Source organism: Eptesicus fuscus, chromosome 4, assembly GCF_027574615.1.
Source record: "Eptesicus fuscus isolate TK198812 chromosome 4, DD_ASM_mEF_20220401, whole genome shotgun sequence".
In the NCBI taxonomy this organism is placed as follows: Eukaryota; Metazoa; Chordata; class Mammalia; order Chiroptera; family Vespertilionidae; genus Eptesicus; species Eptesicus fuscus.
In genome coordinates this window covers 107,295,262-107,313,490 of record NC_072476.1, presented here as the reverse complement: position 1 = coordinate 107,313,490, position 18,229 = coordinate 107,295,262, and the positions used below count along the sequence as shown (strand labels likewise).

General features: G+C 36.7%; 1 protein-coding gene across 1 annotated transcript in view; it reads left to right on the top strand.

The window, feature by feature from the left end:
- Nucleotides 1-18,229, top strand: part of NIPBL (NIPBL cohesin loading factor) — a 182,181-nt gene that overhangs the window by 137,275 nt on the left and 26,677 nt on the right. The window contains exons 25-32 of the mRNA XM_008155585.3: nt 2,681-2,770; nt 6,715-6,929; nt 7,041-7,143; nt 7,816-7,914; nt 8,010-8,156; nt 10,389-10,523; nt 11,362-11,460; nt 12,645-12,698. Coding sequence (XP_008153807.2) covers nt 2,681-2,770; nt 6,715-6,929; nt 7,041-7,143; nt 7,816-7,914; nt 8,010-8,156; nt 10,389-10,523; nt 11,362-11,460; nt 12,645-12,698 — 942 coding nt within the window. The remainder of the gene's footprint in view (nt 1-2,680; nt 2,771-6,714; nt 6,930-7,040; nt 7,144-7,815; nt 7,915-8,009; nt 8,157-10,388; nt 10,524-11,361; nt 11,461-12,644; nt 12,699-18,229) is intronic.

Genomic DNA, 18,229 nt, shown 5'->3' with positions numbered 1-18,229 from the left:
TTACAAGATTATTACAAAGAGCTTCCATAAACTTTTTACCCAACTTCCATAATTGTTGACAACTGATAACATTTGCTTTTATCAATCTCTTTCAAAATATACTTTCATGTGTATCTATATATACTATTTTTCCCCCCCCCTGAGTCATTTCACCCCCATTACCACTGGATTTCAAAGTGTAATTCCTTAAACAAGTAGCACCAACATTAACATCACCTAGGAACCTGTTAAAATGCAAATTCTCAGAACTCTCCCTGGACCTACTGAATCAGAAACTCTGGGGATAGGACCCAGCCATCTGTGGTTTAACATATTCTCCTTTTGATACTAATCAATGCTGAAATTTGAGAATCACTACTCGATATATATTTTCTACAAACAAGAACTCTCACTTAACTATCCACAGTACAATTATCAAAAGTAAGACATTACATTAATATAATAACGACCATTTCTGTTTTTTTACTGGGTTATAATTTGTTGCTATCATTATTTTAATGCTCAAGTTGTCCAAGATTTGACCAGTAAGAACCCCTGTAAGCTCACTCTTTTACTCCTATCTTTGAGGACTTTCATACTTTGTGGCACGAGATGTTTCAGGCTCATCTTTAACTTTCCTTTCCCAGCCCTAGAATCAGCCATTTCTCCAAGTACTGCTGGCTCCTTTTATTGGGAAATGGTAATTTAGAAACCAAGATCTAGGTACTAGGTGACTTTCATTATTTCTTAGAGTGGACCTAGACCTTTTATTTGTCACATACGGCCATGTAGACAGTACACTGTAACACTAGAGGGTAGTGTTAACGGTGGGGTGCTCTCTTTTTCCTCACCTGTTGCTGGTGGAAGTGGAGCTCTTGGAGTGCCACAGGAATAAAAATTTCCTGAGGCCCCCATGGGCGGGTGAGGTATCCTGGAAAGTTTTATTGATGATGTAACATTAAGGGAGTTCCCCTCCAAGGTCCCATCTCCTTCCACCATGGAAAAAGTCCAGCCTTATCTTCAGTGGGGCTAGAATTACAGCCACTGCCCAGAGTCTTTGCTCCATATTTAAGCACAGTCCAGTCCAGCATCTGGCTCACTTAGCTTGTATTCCCAGCTGCAATCCATTGCATGTGGGATGGCCATTCAGCTTCTATGGCTGCATGGCATGCGAGGACAGAAGCAAGAATAAAGCAAGAGGAAAAAGATTGAGAACTATCTGTCTCAGGGTTATAAGTAGGAGCTTAACCAATAAGTATTCGGGATTTCGTGTACTTTCCACGGCCTTGTCATCCTAGCCAATTATCTTTGTTCCCCAGGTTAGACTGACAGGCAAGCACTTCTACATCAGCCAGACTTCTAAGCATGCACTCATCTTCCCCTTTGCTGGACCCTTCCCCTAGTGATTTGCTGGGAATGGACCAGTGGTTCCCCGGGGAGAATAAAGTTGCAGCTTCCTAGTGAAGCTGCCCTGATGACTATATGCTCTATAGTCTATATAGCCTGGCCTCCCTTTTGCTCTCTTCCTATTGTTAATATTAATAAAATAGCTAGTTACGATGGTAACAGGAGTCATTCGTAAATATTTTTATGGCTCTTGACATACTTCCAAATTATTTTTTGGAAGTTTGCGGTATACTAGTTTACAGTGTTATGACAAGTTTCTGAATTTATTCATTTCACCAATCTCCTAGAACATGGCTTATTCTAATCCTTGTTTTCTACTTAGATATATTATGAACCATACATTTGGCATTTCATGTAACAAAACTACAGTATAAACTATAGACATGAATGTCAACTCACAGTTACTTTCTTCTATTATTTTTGATAGGACCTAAAGATTCAGTACCTTTTTGCTCCCATATCAAATGAACACTTCACCTACTCTATATTTAACTAGAGGCCCGGTGCACGAAATTCATGCACGGGGGAAGAGGGTATCCCTCAGCCCGGCCTGCACCCTCTCACAATCCAGGATCCCTGGCTCCTAACCACTTGCCTGCCTGCCTGCCTGCCTGATCACCCCTAACCCCTCTGCCTGCCTGCCTGATCGCCCCTAACTGCTCGCCTGCCAGCCTGATCGCTCCTAACTGCTCGCCTGCCTGCCTGATCGCCCCTAACCATCTCGGCCCCCGCTGCCATGGCTCCGTCTGGAAGGATATCCAGAATGATGTCCGGAAGGTCGTTTGGCTGTCCAGTCTAATTAGCATATTACGCTTTTATTATTATAGATATCCTACATGAAGTAAAGTACTATTTTTATATTAATTATAATTAAAAATATTTCCCTTCCAGAATGTTCTTTTTAAAATAATACCCCAAAGAAACATATAACACATAATAATACAGATAATAACAGTTCCCTATACTAGATTAAAAATTTGAAGTTATTGATTTTTCCAAACAGAAAACCAGTGCTAGGACCTTTCTGTCTCTGAGGATTTAACACATTGTTCTGATCATTGTTATGTCAGCTACGTCGCTGCTTCTCAAAGAAAGATGACATGAAGTTCATAGAAATAAAGGCCAACTTCAGCTATCAGTATATTTTCCAAAAATTGTATTATTCTGTTCCATTTAGTTGCTATACTTATATTTTCCTTTTTATTATTATTTTTTCCTCTGATTTGTGTTGGCAACTTTGGAATTTATTAAAGTACATTAGTAATATTTTTGTCTTATTCGGCTTATTTTATAGGTTTCAGGAGGAGAAGATGAAATCCAGCAATTGCAAAAAGCATTGCTTGATTACTTGGAGGAAAACACTGAGACTGATCCTTCACTAGTGGTAGGATTTTTCAACTTTTTTTTTTTAAATACCACATGCTTATTCAAATTGGGTCTGAAAGAAAATTGGGAAATATGAAGGGGGAAATTGTCTAGAATGTCAATTTTTTAAACAAAAGGGTAGTTGATAATCTAAACAGAAAAGAATGGTTATGGATTGACTTGTCTTATATGGAATTCTGGTGCAGATATTATACTGTACAGTAAGCCCTTGATTTTGCGGACCTCGATTTAACAAACTTCAGATTTAATGGACAAAATTTCCTGTTCATATGTCATATGTGAAAATTAACATTCTGTTAATTTTAAAATGCTTTTAACCAATATTTGCTTATGATTAACAGGTTATTAATTCACTATTATTTTTAACAAATTTTAGCGAATAGGCCATATGTTGAAAAGAAACACTGTAGTAATTTCACCGACATAAATAAATACATATCTACAACTATCGTCTACATGTTTAAATCCAAGAGTCACTGCTCATAAACAATGTTTGGCGAATCATTAGCACATGATCATCCATATTGTGCATGGTCATTGATATCATTGTTGCCTTGTGTCATGACTTTCTGCAGCAGTTTTAATGTGTGCTGTCCAATATTACCACGTGCACTAAGCCACACACAGCTGTGTGCAATTGTTTACTCAGAGTGACTGGTGAATGTATGCATTTACTAGACCTATTCCATATAAATTTAGAATTACAGTAATACCGTGCTAGCTGATTTGGCTCAGTGGATAGAGCGTCGGGCCTGTGGACTAAAGAGTCCCAGGTTCGATTCCAGTCAAGGGCACATGCCTGGGTTTGTGGGCTCGATGCCCAGTAGGGGCATGGAGGAGGCAACCAATCACTGATTCTCATCATTGATGTTTTTCTCTCTCTCCCTCTCCCTTCCTCTCAAAAATCAATAAAAATACACTTACCAAAAAAAAAAAGCCCACCAAAATAATTCAAAATACATTTTAAAAAAATAAAATTACATATAGAAAACTTTTCTCTGAAATTGAACTTTTCAGACTTAATTTTAATTACATAAAAAGTGTCAACATGCTGAAACCGGTTTGGCTTAGTGGATAGAGCGTCGACCTGTGGATTCAAGGGTACCAGGTTCGATTCCGGTCAGGGGCATATACCTTGGTTGCGGTAACATCCGCAATGGGGAGTGTGCAGGAGGCAGCTGATCAATGTTTCTCTCTCATCGATGTTTCTAGCTCTCTATCCCTCTCTCTTCCTCTCTGTGGAGAATCAATAAAATATATTTTAAAAATAAAAAAGTGTTAACATAAGAAAAACAGGTAAACTCATTTATCAATTTTTAGCATACGCATTCAGAAAACCTACTTTATTATATAATGGACTTTTGGCTTGAATAGACATGCCTTCACCCGAAGTAGTCCATTATGTCAAGGTTTTACTGTACTAAAATTGTGTGACATTGGAGGTATTTGGAAATCTTTAAGAATAGGCTAGATCATTGGTCCTCACAGAGGGCATGGTATATAAAAAGAAACTGTTAGCATGTAAAAAGAAACTATTATAATTTTATATGTATACTAGAGGCCCAATGCACGAAGATTCGTGCAAGAATGGGCCTTCCTTCCCCTGGCTGCTGGCACCGCCTTCACTCCGGCCCGGGGCCGCCTTTCCGCCTTCCCATGCTTCCCAGAGGCCTGGAACGGCTGGGGTGGTGCCAAACACCTGCATCCCACCCCCGGCCACTTGGTGCCTGCGTATGCAAATTAACCTGCCATCTTTGTTGGGTTAATTTGCATACTCCTGATTGACTGGTGGGCATCGCAAAGGTAGTCAATTTGCATCTTACTCTTTTATTAGTGTAGCTTTACTTTTAATATCCTTAATTCTATTTTTGTGTATGTTATATTAAGTATCAAAAATATTAGTATAATAGTTCCTATTGTAAAATTTATTAGGGTACAGTATGCATAATTTGGGGTACTTTTAATTTTTTTTTAACGGGAAATGCGATCTAAAGAGATTGGAGATAACTAAGCTATTTAGCCAACTACTGAAGGTTTTCAGTCATTATTGAAATGAACAGATTAGAGGTATAACTCAGCATGAAAATATTTAAATATTAATTGGCTGTTTATTTCTTTTTTTTTTTAATAAATCTTTATTGTTCAGATTATTACATATGTTCTTCTTTTTTCCCCCCATAGCTCCCCTCCACCCGGTTCCCACCCCACCCTCTGCCCTTACCCCCTGCACTGTCCTCATCCATAGGTGTAAGATTTTTGTGCAGTCTCTTCCCGCACTCCCCACACCCCCTTCCTCCCAAAGAATTGTCAGTCCACTCCCTTTCTATGTCCCTGATTCTATTATATTCACCAGTTTACCTTTTTCTTCTTCTTCCTCTTCTTAAAGAATACCCTTCAGCATTTCATATAATACTGGTTTGGTGGTGATGAACTCTTTTAGCTTTTTCTTATCTGTGAAGCTCTTTATCTGACCTTCAATTCTAAATGATAGCTTTGCTGGGTACAGTAATCTTGGTTGTAGGTTCTTGCTATTCATCACTTTGAATATTTCTTGCCACTCCCTTCTGGCCTGCATAGTTTCTGTTGAGAAATCAGTTGACAATCATATGGGTACTCCCTTATAGGTAACTAACTGTTTTTCTCTTGCTGCTTTGAAGATTCTCTCTTTGTCTTTTGCTCTTGGCATTTTAATTATGATGTGTCTTGGTGTGTCTGCCCCCTGAGTGTGTCTCTTATGGATCTGAAGAGTTGTAATCTGGATGGTCTCACTCTGACCACTGGGTATACTGGCTCTTGGATCTCCAAGGAGGTGCAAAGTCAGCCACTGCCTGAAGCCACCCAGCAGGAGCTACAGAGAGATCTGCAGATTCCTCTTCTTTGTTTGGGGTTTGGAGGTGCCTAGATGAGGCCCAGCTGTGAAGCAATGCAAGCTGCTGTGGAGCCTTGGGTTTTCTTTTGGAAGCTCTGGGGCTCTCTAACCCAGCTGCAGTATGTTAGGCTTTAGATTGCAAAGGGCCAGGCCATTCATATGCAAAAGCCTCTACGCACAGCTTGGGTGGGGCAGGTTCTCAGGGAATCACCAGGGTGGAGCAAACAGCAATGGCTGCCCGTCAGCCCTGCCCTTAAGAGGTCCCCACGTCTCTGTGTCCCACACAGCACCGTGCAGGAACAATGATCGCTGCATGCACCTCTGAGAGAAAGCTGCCCTTGTGTTCCGGCCTGATGCCAGACAGTCCAGTTTCTCCCCGTATGAGTCTGGGTCTCCAGAGTCTTGCCGGAAACTGGAATTCAGAGCAGTTTGGAGCTTGTGTCTCCCTCCCATTTGAAAAAGACAGCAGCGTACTCAGTTACCAGTCCCCCCTTCCCGTGCGCGCCTCTGTACCTCCACACTTCACTTCTGCACCTCCTCCGAGTCTCAGTGTGCTTTTCTCTTTCCTTCTAGTTGTATAATTTCCACTCAGCCAGCCTTCCCATGGTTCTGGATGATATCCGTTTTGTCTTTTAGTTGTAGTTTTGAAGTGGTTGTGCAAGGCAGCAAGTTCAGGTGTTTACCTTGCCACCATCTTGGTTTCCTGGCTGTTTATTTCTTAAAGTTGAGATTTTGAAAATAACGTCTTCTGCCTTCAGCATTTTATCTATTTGCTCTAAACTTTTTTTAGTTGACCCATTATCCTTCTAATTTTACTGACTCATGTGATACTGTCCTTAGGTAAAGTAGTCAATAGTGGTATTTACTATAGTTGTGTTTATCAAATTATCTTTTGACATAATTATAATGGGACTAAGTGAAATAATTTTTCTATCATTTAGATATTCTAAACATTACAACTTTTTTCTTAAAATATGGTTTTATCTGATAGAAATTGTTTTAAAATAAATCTTAATATTTGTATTCCTGATTGTGTACCAGTTTCATCAAACTCATATCTCATTTTTTTTCAGTTTTCTCGTAAATTCTATATAGCCCAGTGGTTCCGTGACACAACTTTGGAAACAGAAAAAGCAATGAAATCACAAAAAGATGAGGAATCATCTGAAGGTACACATCACGCAAAGGAAGTTGAGACAACCGGTCAAATTATGCATCGAGCTGAAAACCGGAAAAAGTTTCTTAGAAGCATTATCAAAACCACACCTTCTCAGTTCAGCACATTAAAGTAAGATCTAGAGCGAAAACATCTTTACTTTCTTACTTATCCTTGTGAAATTAATTTACTTACCTTACAAGGAATTAAATAAAATTGAAATTTAATAACTTTTTGTTGCAGGATGAACTCTGATACTGTGGACTATGATGATGCTTGTTTGATTGTTCGATACTTGGCCTCTATGAGGCCGTTTGCCCAGAGCTTTGATATTTATTTGACACAGGTAAAATGGACCAGAATTCCTTATACAATGATATAGATTTATCTAATTCTGGATATTTGTGGGGTAGTATATGATATCTCTTCATTATTGGGAACAGATAAAGATCATGAAAGTAGCATTTGTTTATATGTTGACAAAAGATTTTTACTCACTTCTACAAAATCTAGAGGCCCGGTGCACAAAACTCATGCACAGGAGATGGCATGTCCCTCAGCCCGGCCTGCACTCTCTCGCAGTCCGGGACCCCTCAGGGAATGTCCACCTGCCGGCTTCGACCCCTAGGGATCGGGCCTAAGCCAGCAGGTGGACATCCCTTTCACAATCTGGGATCCCTCGCTCCTTACCACCGCTCACTGCTCAGCGCTGCCACAGAGTTGGGAGAGGCACTTGCCAGCCATGAGCCCAGCTTCTGGCTGAGTGGCCGCTCCCCCTGTGGGAGCGCACTGACTACCAGGGGGCAGCTCCAGCATTGAGCATCTGCCCTTGGTGGTCAGGGAACATCATAGCGACTGGTTGTTCTGGTCGTTCCACTCTAATGTTCGCTTAGGCTTTTATTGTATAGATTAGAGGTAAATGTGATATTTTTTTAATCTTTTGTTTGTTTGCATGCTATATTTTGTTGAAATGTTAAATGTTCTAAAATTTATGAAAATGTCAATGTTTGCTTGGCAGATCCTTCGAGTTCTTGGGGAAAATGCAATTGCCGTTCGAACAAAAGCCATGAAGTGTTTATCTGAGGTTGTTGCTGTAGACCCCAGTATCCTAGCAAGGGTAAAAAGGAGCACAGATGATTCTTATTTGAACTTTCTATTCAAATTAAAATATTAGCTTTACGTGTAAATTATATATTTTTTGTTTTTCTTTAGCTTGATATGCAGCGTGGGGTTCACGGGCGATTGATGGATAACTCCACTAGTGTCCGGGAAGCAGCAGTAGAATTACTAGGTCGATTTGTCCTTTGTCGACCTCAGCTTGCTGAGCAGTATTATGATATGCTGATTGAAAGAATATTGGTTTGTTGTTTTGTCATTTTTATTATGATTTATGAATATAATTTGGTTTTCCTAGTATTGTCACATTATTTTTGATGTTAAGTTAGAAAAGTAAATACCAATTACATATTTATATGGCACAATATGTGAACTCTAGCAGCTTTCTAAAGAAGGATGTATTCCAGGAGAAGGTCTGCTCATTACTCTAAAGGAAATCAGTGGTCAAAATTGGATTCCTTTTTTTAGTTACTACTGCCCTTTGATTATGTTAGTTTATTATGAGTAAATGATAGAAATTACATGGCATAGTTAAATATTTTGGTTAGGAATCTGGTGTAATTATATGTGTATATATATATATATAAGTGTACATATATACAGGAAGAATTATTTTAATGAGAGCTAAGTACAGAACTTTGATATCTGACAATATTTTTTAATTATTTATGTGTGTCTGCATGATGTTTTCTTAAAGCTGAATTATGACAAGCAAGTTAGACCAGAAAGTCATTTGTGTCTTAAGAGCAAACTTAAATACTGTTCTAAGATACAGAATTTTCTTGTATGTCATGGATTTCTCTGGCCCTCGAGCATTTTCCTGGAATATAAGAGGAACCATTGGAATTACTAGATACCTGTGGAATCTACATACCAAGCACTGCAGGCATATTGACTTCTTCTATAACTCAACAGAGATGCATTAGGCACATACAATGACAATTTATCACCTTTAGTCTAATATCAGAATATTGTTTGATTGAGAGTTATAGATAATTTCAGCTTCAACTTTCATACAATTTTGATTGAAACAAAGTATTTAAGAATGGAAGAATTTTAGTGCCTTAGTGTTTTCAAGAGTGAAGGAATTCTATAGAATTTCCAAGCAAATGAACTCTGACATTATCTGCCCTAGGAATTTATTCTAAATGTTTTCACAATTGCCAAACTGCATAATGGAAATAACTTTACACAATAAGTGTTCCATGCTTTTTATTTATTTTTAAAACTCTTTAATTATGAAAATGTGTAACATTAAAGAAAAATAGTACATTGAACACCCATGTATCCATCACCATATGTCATCTATATTCTTTGCTAAATTAGTTTAAATTAAAACATATTACTACTTCTACCATAGATATTTGAGCTTAATTCTCAAAAAAATAAGGATACTGCCCTTGTTAACAAAAACCATTATCACACCCAAACAAAATATCATCTGATAACCAGTTCATATTCAAATTCTTCAATTGTCCCAAATATTGGATGAAAAAAATTTTTTATAAACAATCTTATGAAAGATCATACCTTGCATTGGGTGATCATGTTTTAAAATTCAGGGTATTTTCTAACTCTTTTACACACTTCCCCTCTGACCTTGTCAGACCAGGTCAGTCTTCTTATTCCTCATTGTTTTGTTTAATTTATTCTTTTGTTTTTTGTATTTCCTATAAAACGTAAGATAGTGGCAATGGTTTGATTAGACTTACATTAGACATTTTTGCTAGAAGTGTTTCATATGCTGTTTAAGTGCCAGGCACTATTCTGAAAGCTTCATGTTAACTATCTCATTTAATTTTGGCAAGCTTATACTCTAGTATTGTGTTCAGTGCTAACTATTTAATATTTTTCCATGGATTAGATATCATATTTTAAAATAATGACAATATAAAATAACCGATATTTTTAGTAACATCAGTAAAAAGGCACATAAAGAAGAAATATGTAGACCATATTTATCATGTTACTATATAGTAACTATTCTGCTTGTTAAAATTTATTTTCTAACTAGAGGCCCGGTGCACGAAATTTTGTGCACTAGAGGGGTCCCTCAGCCTGGCCTGCGGCCTCTCGCAGTCTGGGACCCCACGGGGGATGTCCGATTGCCTGAGAGATCGGGCCTAAGCTGGCAGTCAGACACTCCCTCGCAGTCCGGGACCCCTGGCTCCTTACCGCCCACCTGCAGCAGAGGCAGGAGATGCTTCCACCACCTCCACTGCGCTCTCCAGCCATGAGCCCAGCTTCTGGCTGAGCAGCGCTCCCCCTATGGGAGCACACTGACCACCAGGGGGCAGCTCCTGCATTGGGCATCTGCCCCCGGTGGTCAGTGCGCGTAATAGCAACTGGTTGTTCCACCATTCAGTCAATTTGCATGTTAGGATTTTATTATATAGGATTTTATTTTATCAGTTTTCATACATCTAGGAATATTGATTTTATTTTTTACATTTAAAAATACTTTTCTGTTCTTAGGATACTGGTATCAGTGTCAGGAAAAGAGTAATAAAGATCCTAAGAGACATCTGTATTGAACAACCAACATTTCCAAAAATTACAGAAATGTGTGTAAAAATGATTCGCAGAGTTAATGATGAAGAGGGCATTAAGGTAAGATAAAACATTGACTACTTAAATATCATTTTTCATTAATGTTTTAAAATAATTTAAATGCTTATTATATCTAGATTTTTGTTGATATTAATATAAGGGGTGGGCAAAAGCAGGTTTACAGTTTGTATGGGAAATAATGCAATAATTAATAAATAATAATACAAGAATAAACTTTTGCATACTCACAACTGTAAACCTACTTTTGTCCATCCATGTATATAAAACTTTACAAGTTAGTATTTTTAGGTTGTAAATTCAAGAAAAGACTGACTTTAATACATACTTATTTCTAGATCTTGTATTAATAAAGGTAATCTTTCTCAATTATAATATTTAATGTTATTATAGGGATTGCATTATATATAGGAAATTTATTATCACATTAAAGTAACTTTGATTTTTTTTGCATGGCATATGCTTGGTTTTCTAAATTAGTAAATAATGTGTTGAAAATTTTATCCTGAGTTTATTAGTGAATTTACATATATGTGATTATCCCAATATTTGGTTTTCGTTTTTTTTTTATATAACTTCTCCCCCAAAGGTAGTAAAAATATTTTTTGTTGTTGTTTAAAACATTCAAGTGTATACTATGCAAAAATTCTTGGCAAGGCATATTGTCACCCATTTAAAATATTTACCAAATTAAAAAAATTACAATTTTGAGAAATTGATGATTTTTTTAAAAACTGAGAAATTCATACCAAGAATTCCCAGTAACTTGTATTTTGATTAGTTATTTATAGCTTTCTATTAGGCTTTAGTAAGAATTTGGGATTGAGAATTTTGCCATGTTTGTTATAATTACTTAGTTTGAAAATTTTCTTTCTTCTAGAAATTAGTAAATGAAACATTCCAAAAACTCTGGTTTACTCCAACTCCACACAATGACAAGGAAGCAATGACAAGGAAAATTTTAAACATCACTGATGTGGTAAGAAGGACAGCAACAAGGCAATGGTCCCTGTAGGTGCAAAACTAGTTGAGGTCTGCCCCATTTCACAAAAGGAGGGACAGCATTGAGATATTTGGTTAACCTCGACACAGCACTACTTCCCTTATTTTATACTAGAGGCCCGATGCACGAAATCTGTGCAAGGGGCTCAGCCCTTGAAGCCCAACCCTGGCTGGTCCTTATACCCCCAGCCGGCCCTCACAGCCATGGCTCATCCAGAAGGTCGTCCAGACGGTGGTTCTGCTGTTTGGTCTAATTAGCATATTAGCTCTTTATTATATAGGATTTCTGGAGATACTCAAGGGATGCAATTAAGATGAGGTTGGTGGTCCTACATAGCCCCATATTTTGACATTCATTGACTTAAAGTGTGAATACTAAAATTCTTCAAATTCCTCCAATCATTGAAACCTAAGAGGGAAAGAAGAGAATGATGAATAGATAACAATAATAGCCCAAGGATACAACCTGAAATGAGATAATAATTCCTACCTTTTTCATGAATTAAGATTAGTTTCATTATATTTAATTGTGAAACTATACATTTTTTGACCCACAATACTTGTCATATTTTGAACATAAGAAATTTTATATTATCAATTACATGATTATCTGTTTCACTGAAGTCTTTAAATCTGCTATCTAGCAGGAAAAGATGAAGCAAACATTTCCACTTTTATTGCTTTAGATCTTACACATTTTTCTGACATCGTATGATTCAAGTTATTGTTCAAAATGTAATTATCACATTTAATTTCAATACATTACACTATTTTTAATGTATTCTAAAATATCTATAATGATAAAAGCATAATATGCTAATTAGATCGAATGTCCTTCCGGACAACCTTCTGGATGAAGCCTTCTGGATGGGCTGCGAGGGAAGCCCGGGTCCTTGGTGCCGGAGGGAAGCTGGTGCTGGCAGTCGGGGGAAGGAAGGCTTACTCTTGCACGAATTTCATGAATCAGGCCTCTAGTTTTTAGAATAAAATTCTTTAACATTGGTAAATTATCAACTTACTGAAAATAATAGTTTACTTTAAAAATAAAATTTTTACTTGAGGGCATTGATGAGGCATTTATATACTTAAGGCTAAAGAATATTTTATTCAGAGTGAGTAAATTTATAATTTGGATATTTTCACTATATTTTTCCTCCATAGGTTGCAGCATGCAGAGATACTGGATATGACTGGTTTGAGCAACTCCTTCAAAACGTGAGTGTTATTTTGACTCCTGATAACAGATAACATGAAATTTAATAGTTCTTTGTAGACTTTATGATGTAATAGAACATTTTCAGTTATTTTTTAAGTTTTTGCCTTTTTGGTAGGGACAGTTTATTTCAGTATATTAAACTGGATGTTATGGTTAATACCACTATTTAATCCATTATTCAATTACTTATTACAAGTAAGTGTTTTAAATCAGTAATTGAAATTCTATCTTCCCTTCCACATAATTATTTTTTCTTTATCCCTTTAATCTAGATAATAGACATGAGAGCTATAAATAGATATACAATCTATTAAGTATATATTTACATAATTTGATATAAAATATGTAGGATTTCCTATAGTAGTGCAGAATTAAGCCACAATTCATATTCTTTTAAAATTTCATAAATAGGAATGTTTATCTCCCTACAGATATTTTTATTCAGAATTTTTTGAGTACATACAAGTACCCATCACCCAGCTTCAAAAATTATCAGCATTTTCCCAATCTTGTTTTATCTCTGTCCCTCCCCATCTTTTTTTTTTTTTTTTGCTGTAATACTTTTAAAGCAGTTCCCATACTTTATATCATTTCATCCATAAATGCTTTAGTATCTGTCTCTAACAGAAATTACTTTAAAACACAATTTCATTGTCATCTATATCAAAATAAATATTAATAAGTTATTCCCTAATATCTAATACTTAGTCAATGTTCACATTTCCTTAATTATATCAAAAGTATATTTTTACAGTTGGTTTGCAATTGTTTTGATTGATAAGGCTCTTAAATCTCATAATCTATAATATTCGATCCCTCACACCTTTTTTCATGCCACTTATATGTTTTTCTGTAGACTATCCCACATTTCTGGATTTCATAGATCTCTTCCTTCTGGTTGTCATTTAAGTTGTTCTTCTACTCACCATTTTTTTTCTGTAACCTCTTAGATCTAGGGGCTTAATATTAAAGTTCAGTTTTGAGAGTAAGGGATAAGAATACTTCATAGGTGATGCTGAATATTATTGCATCACATCAGGAGGCACATGATATTTGTCCCATTTTCAGTAATCTCTATGAGTTTACTGATGCGTCTGTTAAAAAGTTTTTTAGGATTAGTTTTAAATGATGGCTACCTGGATTCATTATTTTCATTAGGAGGTACAAAATACTGATTTTTTTCTAATTATTTTATTTGTTTCATATTAAAGAGGAATTTTGTACTGATTAATTATTTATTACTGTAAACATAGTTTGTACAGGAAAGGCAGGGAAATGCTTGATTCGTTTACATTACTTAATTTTCCAAATAATGAGTTTTCATATCATCCTCCAAATATGACTAGTTTTTTCATTTTTTAATATCAGTATGAATTGATTTTATGATTTTGATGTATTTTAATTTATTGCAGTCATAATTCTTTTTGAAGCTCGGATTGTCCCATCTTTGCCCATTGTTAGTCCCTTCAAGTTGGTCTTATATACTTTTGATGTAACCTTATTACTCTTTTGTAACCTGAATAACTTCTGCCTCTACAAGATGCCCTAGACTTACCTTGTACATTTCCTGCCCCAATTCTGAAATCAGTCATTTTTCCAAAGAGTCCTAATTCTCTTCAGTGGGAATAATCTGGGTGCTGTGGCTGTTTGTTGCTAAGGGTTATCATAGCTTTGGACCTTTTTAAAATATGCGTTTTTTTAGAAAAAGAAAAAAGAAATCAAGAATTTATATTGATTTTTTTTAATGTATTTTATTGATTTCAGAGAGAGGAAGGGAGAGGGAGAGCGATAGAAACATCAATGATGAGAATCATTGATCGGCTGCCTCCTTCATGCCTCCTATCCCCGCCCCCCGCGACCTCCACTGGGGATCAAGCCCTGACCACAAGTTGAACAGTGCTCTCCTGGTTCATGAGTTGATATTCAACCACTATATTGATATTTTTAACTCAAATTTTAGATCATGAGATTTATTTTATTTTATTATTTCCTCCAAGTCTGAAAATTGGTTCCCAAGGAAATAAACACAATTTTTATTTGCTTTGCCCCACTATATTAACAGTAAGATTATTGACTATAGCTTGATATTTTTGCGTTTCTTTTTGTCTGTAGCACACCATTAGAAATCTAGCTTGAAATAACTTTTTTTCTGTTTGATTATATCAACAATTTACTATCTAGTGAAGTTGATTTCTTCTGTTTACTTTTAAGTTTTTAGCTTTTAAATTTTAAGCAATATTTTTGGTAATAAAATATTTAATGATATTTTAACAACTAAAATGTTTTATTGAGGCATAATTTACATGCAAAAATATTCACTAATTTTAGGTATACAGTTTTATTAATTTTAATAATTACATACAGTGATGTAACCTCCAGCACAATTAAGATATAGAATATCACCCTTAAAAGCTTCCTTGTGCCTCTTTGTAATGGATCCCCTCCCTCTGATCCTAGGAAGCCACTGGTCTACTTTTTGTCACTATAATTGTAGCTTTAGTAGAATTTTATTTCAGTGGAATCATGCAGCTTGTATGATTAGAAGTCCAGTTGGCTTAAGTTGTGTTTTACTTCTCTTAATTAGGAGAATATTGACGGTATAGTAATATTTTATTCCTTTTTATTGCTAAGTGGTATCAATAGTATCATTATTTCTTTTTTCAATTTTATTTATTAAATTGATTGGGATGACATTGGTCAACATGAACATATAGGTTTCAGGTGTGGGTTTCTATGTTACAAGATTTGTATATTGCACCATGTGCCCACCACCCAAAGTCAAATCTTCTCCTGTCACCTTATATTAGGACCCTTTGTCCCTCAACCCCCTTTCCTCTATCAACCACCACACTGCTGTTTGTGTTAATGAGTTTCAATTTATATCCCACACTAGAGGCCCAATGCACGGGGCAAGGGGCTCGGCCCCCACCACCACAGCTTCTTCTGGAAGGTCGTCCGGAAGGACGTCCGGTCTAATTGGCATATTACCCTTTTATTATTACAGATATGAGTGAAATAATATGGTTCTTAGCTTTTTCTGACTGACTTATTTCACTTAGCATAACGTTCTCAGAGTCCATCCATGTTGCAAATGGCACTATTTCATCCTTTTTTACACAGCAACATAAATGAACAACAAGAATATTTATGCAGAGTAAAGGAAGCTTTACACCAAGCATGTCAAACTAAAGGCTAACATGGGCCAAATAAACAAGGTTTAAGTTTATGTGGGCTGCAAAAAATCAAAAGCCTCAATTTTATTAGAAACACAGGTTTATTTCAATAGAGACATACTGAATACAAAGGGCTGAAATAAATGTGTAATCGTTAAAATAATAGAACATTTTAATAAATATCAATATTTTTTCTTGAACATTAACTTACCAGACACTGAATAACTCCACAAATTAATAAGTGTAATGCAAATAAACCTATTTTTCTTGTTCTATGAAAGAGAAATATTTCCTGTTGCTCACACCAAACAAGCCAGTCCAAGACTAATGACATGGCAATTGGCTGCTAAAATATTCGCTGCAGGTATTAGTGGAGAGAAATGGTGCGCCTGCACATAAGGGAAATAAATGCAACACAATTTTAGTAATCAGTCATTAGTGAACATTGTAGTTCATTATTAATAATTATGTATAGCAAGATATTGTAAAAATTAAGTTACGAAATTTTTATTAAGGCGTTTCTTATATACCGGTATATTGGCTGGGCCCCAAAAATATTCATTGTGGGTCACATGCAGCCCGTGGGCTGCCAGTTTGACATGCTTGCTTTACACAGAAGAGTACATATTCCAATTCTATTTATATGAAGTTCTAGCAGAGGCTAACTAATTTATATTGTGAAAAATCAGAAGAATGGTTGCAGGGGCCAGGGATTGGCTTGGAAGAAATATGAGAGAACTTTAGGGTTAATAGTAGTAGTCTGTCAGTGGTTCTAACAGTTATCAAGATTACCTGTGATTTGTCAGAAATGAAAGTGCTAAGGCTTTACCCCAGGCTTCATTAATGAGTAACTTGCAAGGCGGGGCCCATCATTGCATATTTAAACAGCTTCTCCAGATGGTCTGATAAGCTAAAGATGGAGAACTACTGTTCTATATCTTTGTTGGAGTTTGAATTATAATGGTGAATTCATTTAATAAAACTTGGCAAATGTACACTGAAGATTTATACATTTCATGTAAGTTTTGTCTCGAAAAGGGGGGTATACTGATATCTATGATTTACTTGTAAATACATCCAAAGTAAGATGTGTGTATATACATATTCATAAGCATACATATTTACATACTCATGGTTTAGCATCAGTGTGTATGTGTGATTTAACATTAAAAAATAAATATTTCAGTAATCATTTCAGAGGACCCAGGACATTTTTAAATAAAATTTAATACCCTTGAATGATAACTTCTAAAAAACTAGGAATAAAATCTGACAGAATAAACTGCAAAACCTAAAATGAAAGTTATGCTAAATGGGAGAATGTTAAAAGATCTCATCAAAATCAAGAACAAAAAATATTCATCAAACATGTCAAGGTGATTGTAGAATGTGTTTGGAAAAGTAAAGAACTACTAGTAAATAATTGTTGCCTCTGAAAAATGCACAAATATTGATTTGCCTTACCATACATCAGTACTAATTTTTAAAGATGTAGTACTTAAGATTGTATGATACTAAAGAACTAACACATACCCTTCTCAAACTATTCCCAAAAGTTCTAGAGTAGGGAAGACTCCCAAGGTTAATTTAAGATTGTATGGTTCTAAATAAACCAACAGAACAAGATAGAGAGCCCAGTAATAACCCCCCACATATATAGGTTATCCTAACATATAAAAACCCTGGGTCCGTCACATCCACAACTACCGGGAGGCTCGACCAGCCAGAAGTCAGTCCTTCAGTCAGCGCTGGGTTGCCATGGCGACCCAGTGCTGACTCCTATGGCTGCAGGCACAGTGACCCAGCACTGACTGTTGAGGAGGCTGCGAATCAGGCCCAGAGAGAGGCCTAAAGAGAGAAGCAGGGTCTGATCCGTAGCCTCTGTGGCAGCTGTTGATCAGCACTTGCCTCTCTCTTTAGCTCCGGGCCTGGTCAGCAGCCGCGCCTCCATTTCTCTCCAGGCCTCCACCGGGACTGCTGATCAGCCCCGCCTTTCTGATCAGACCCCATTGATAGACCCAGAGATATTGACTGGCATAGAAACCAACCAGTCAGAGCCAAATCTGGGTCAACTGTGAGGAGCCAATGGCTGTCTAGGAGGCAGAGATTTTGATGCTGACAGGCATAGAAACCGACCAATCAGAACCAAATTGGCCAGCAGAGGAGGGCAGTTGGGGGCCATCAGGCTGGCAGGGGAGGGCAGTTGGGGGCAATCGGGCTGGCAGGGGAGCAGTTAGGTGTTAATTAGGCCAGCGGGTGAGTGGTTAGGGAGTGATCAGGCTGGCAGGCAGAAGCTGTCAGGGGCAATTAGGCAGGCAGGCAGGTGAGCAGTTAGGAGCCAGCAGTCCCGGATTGTG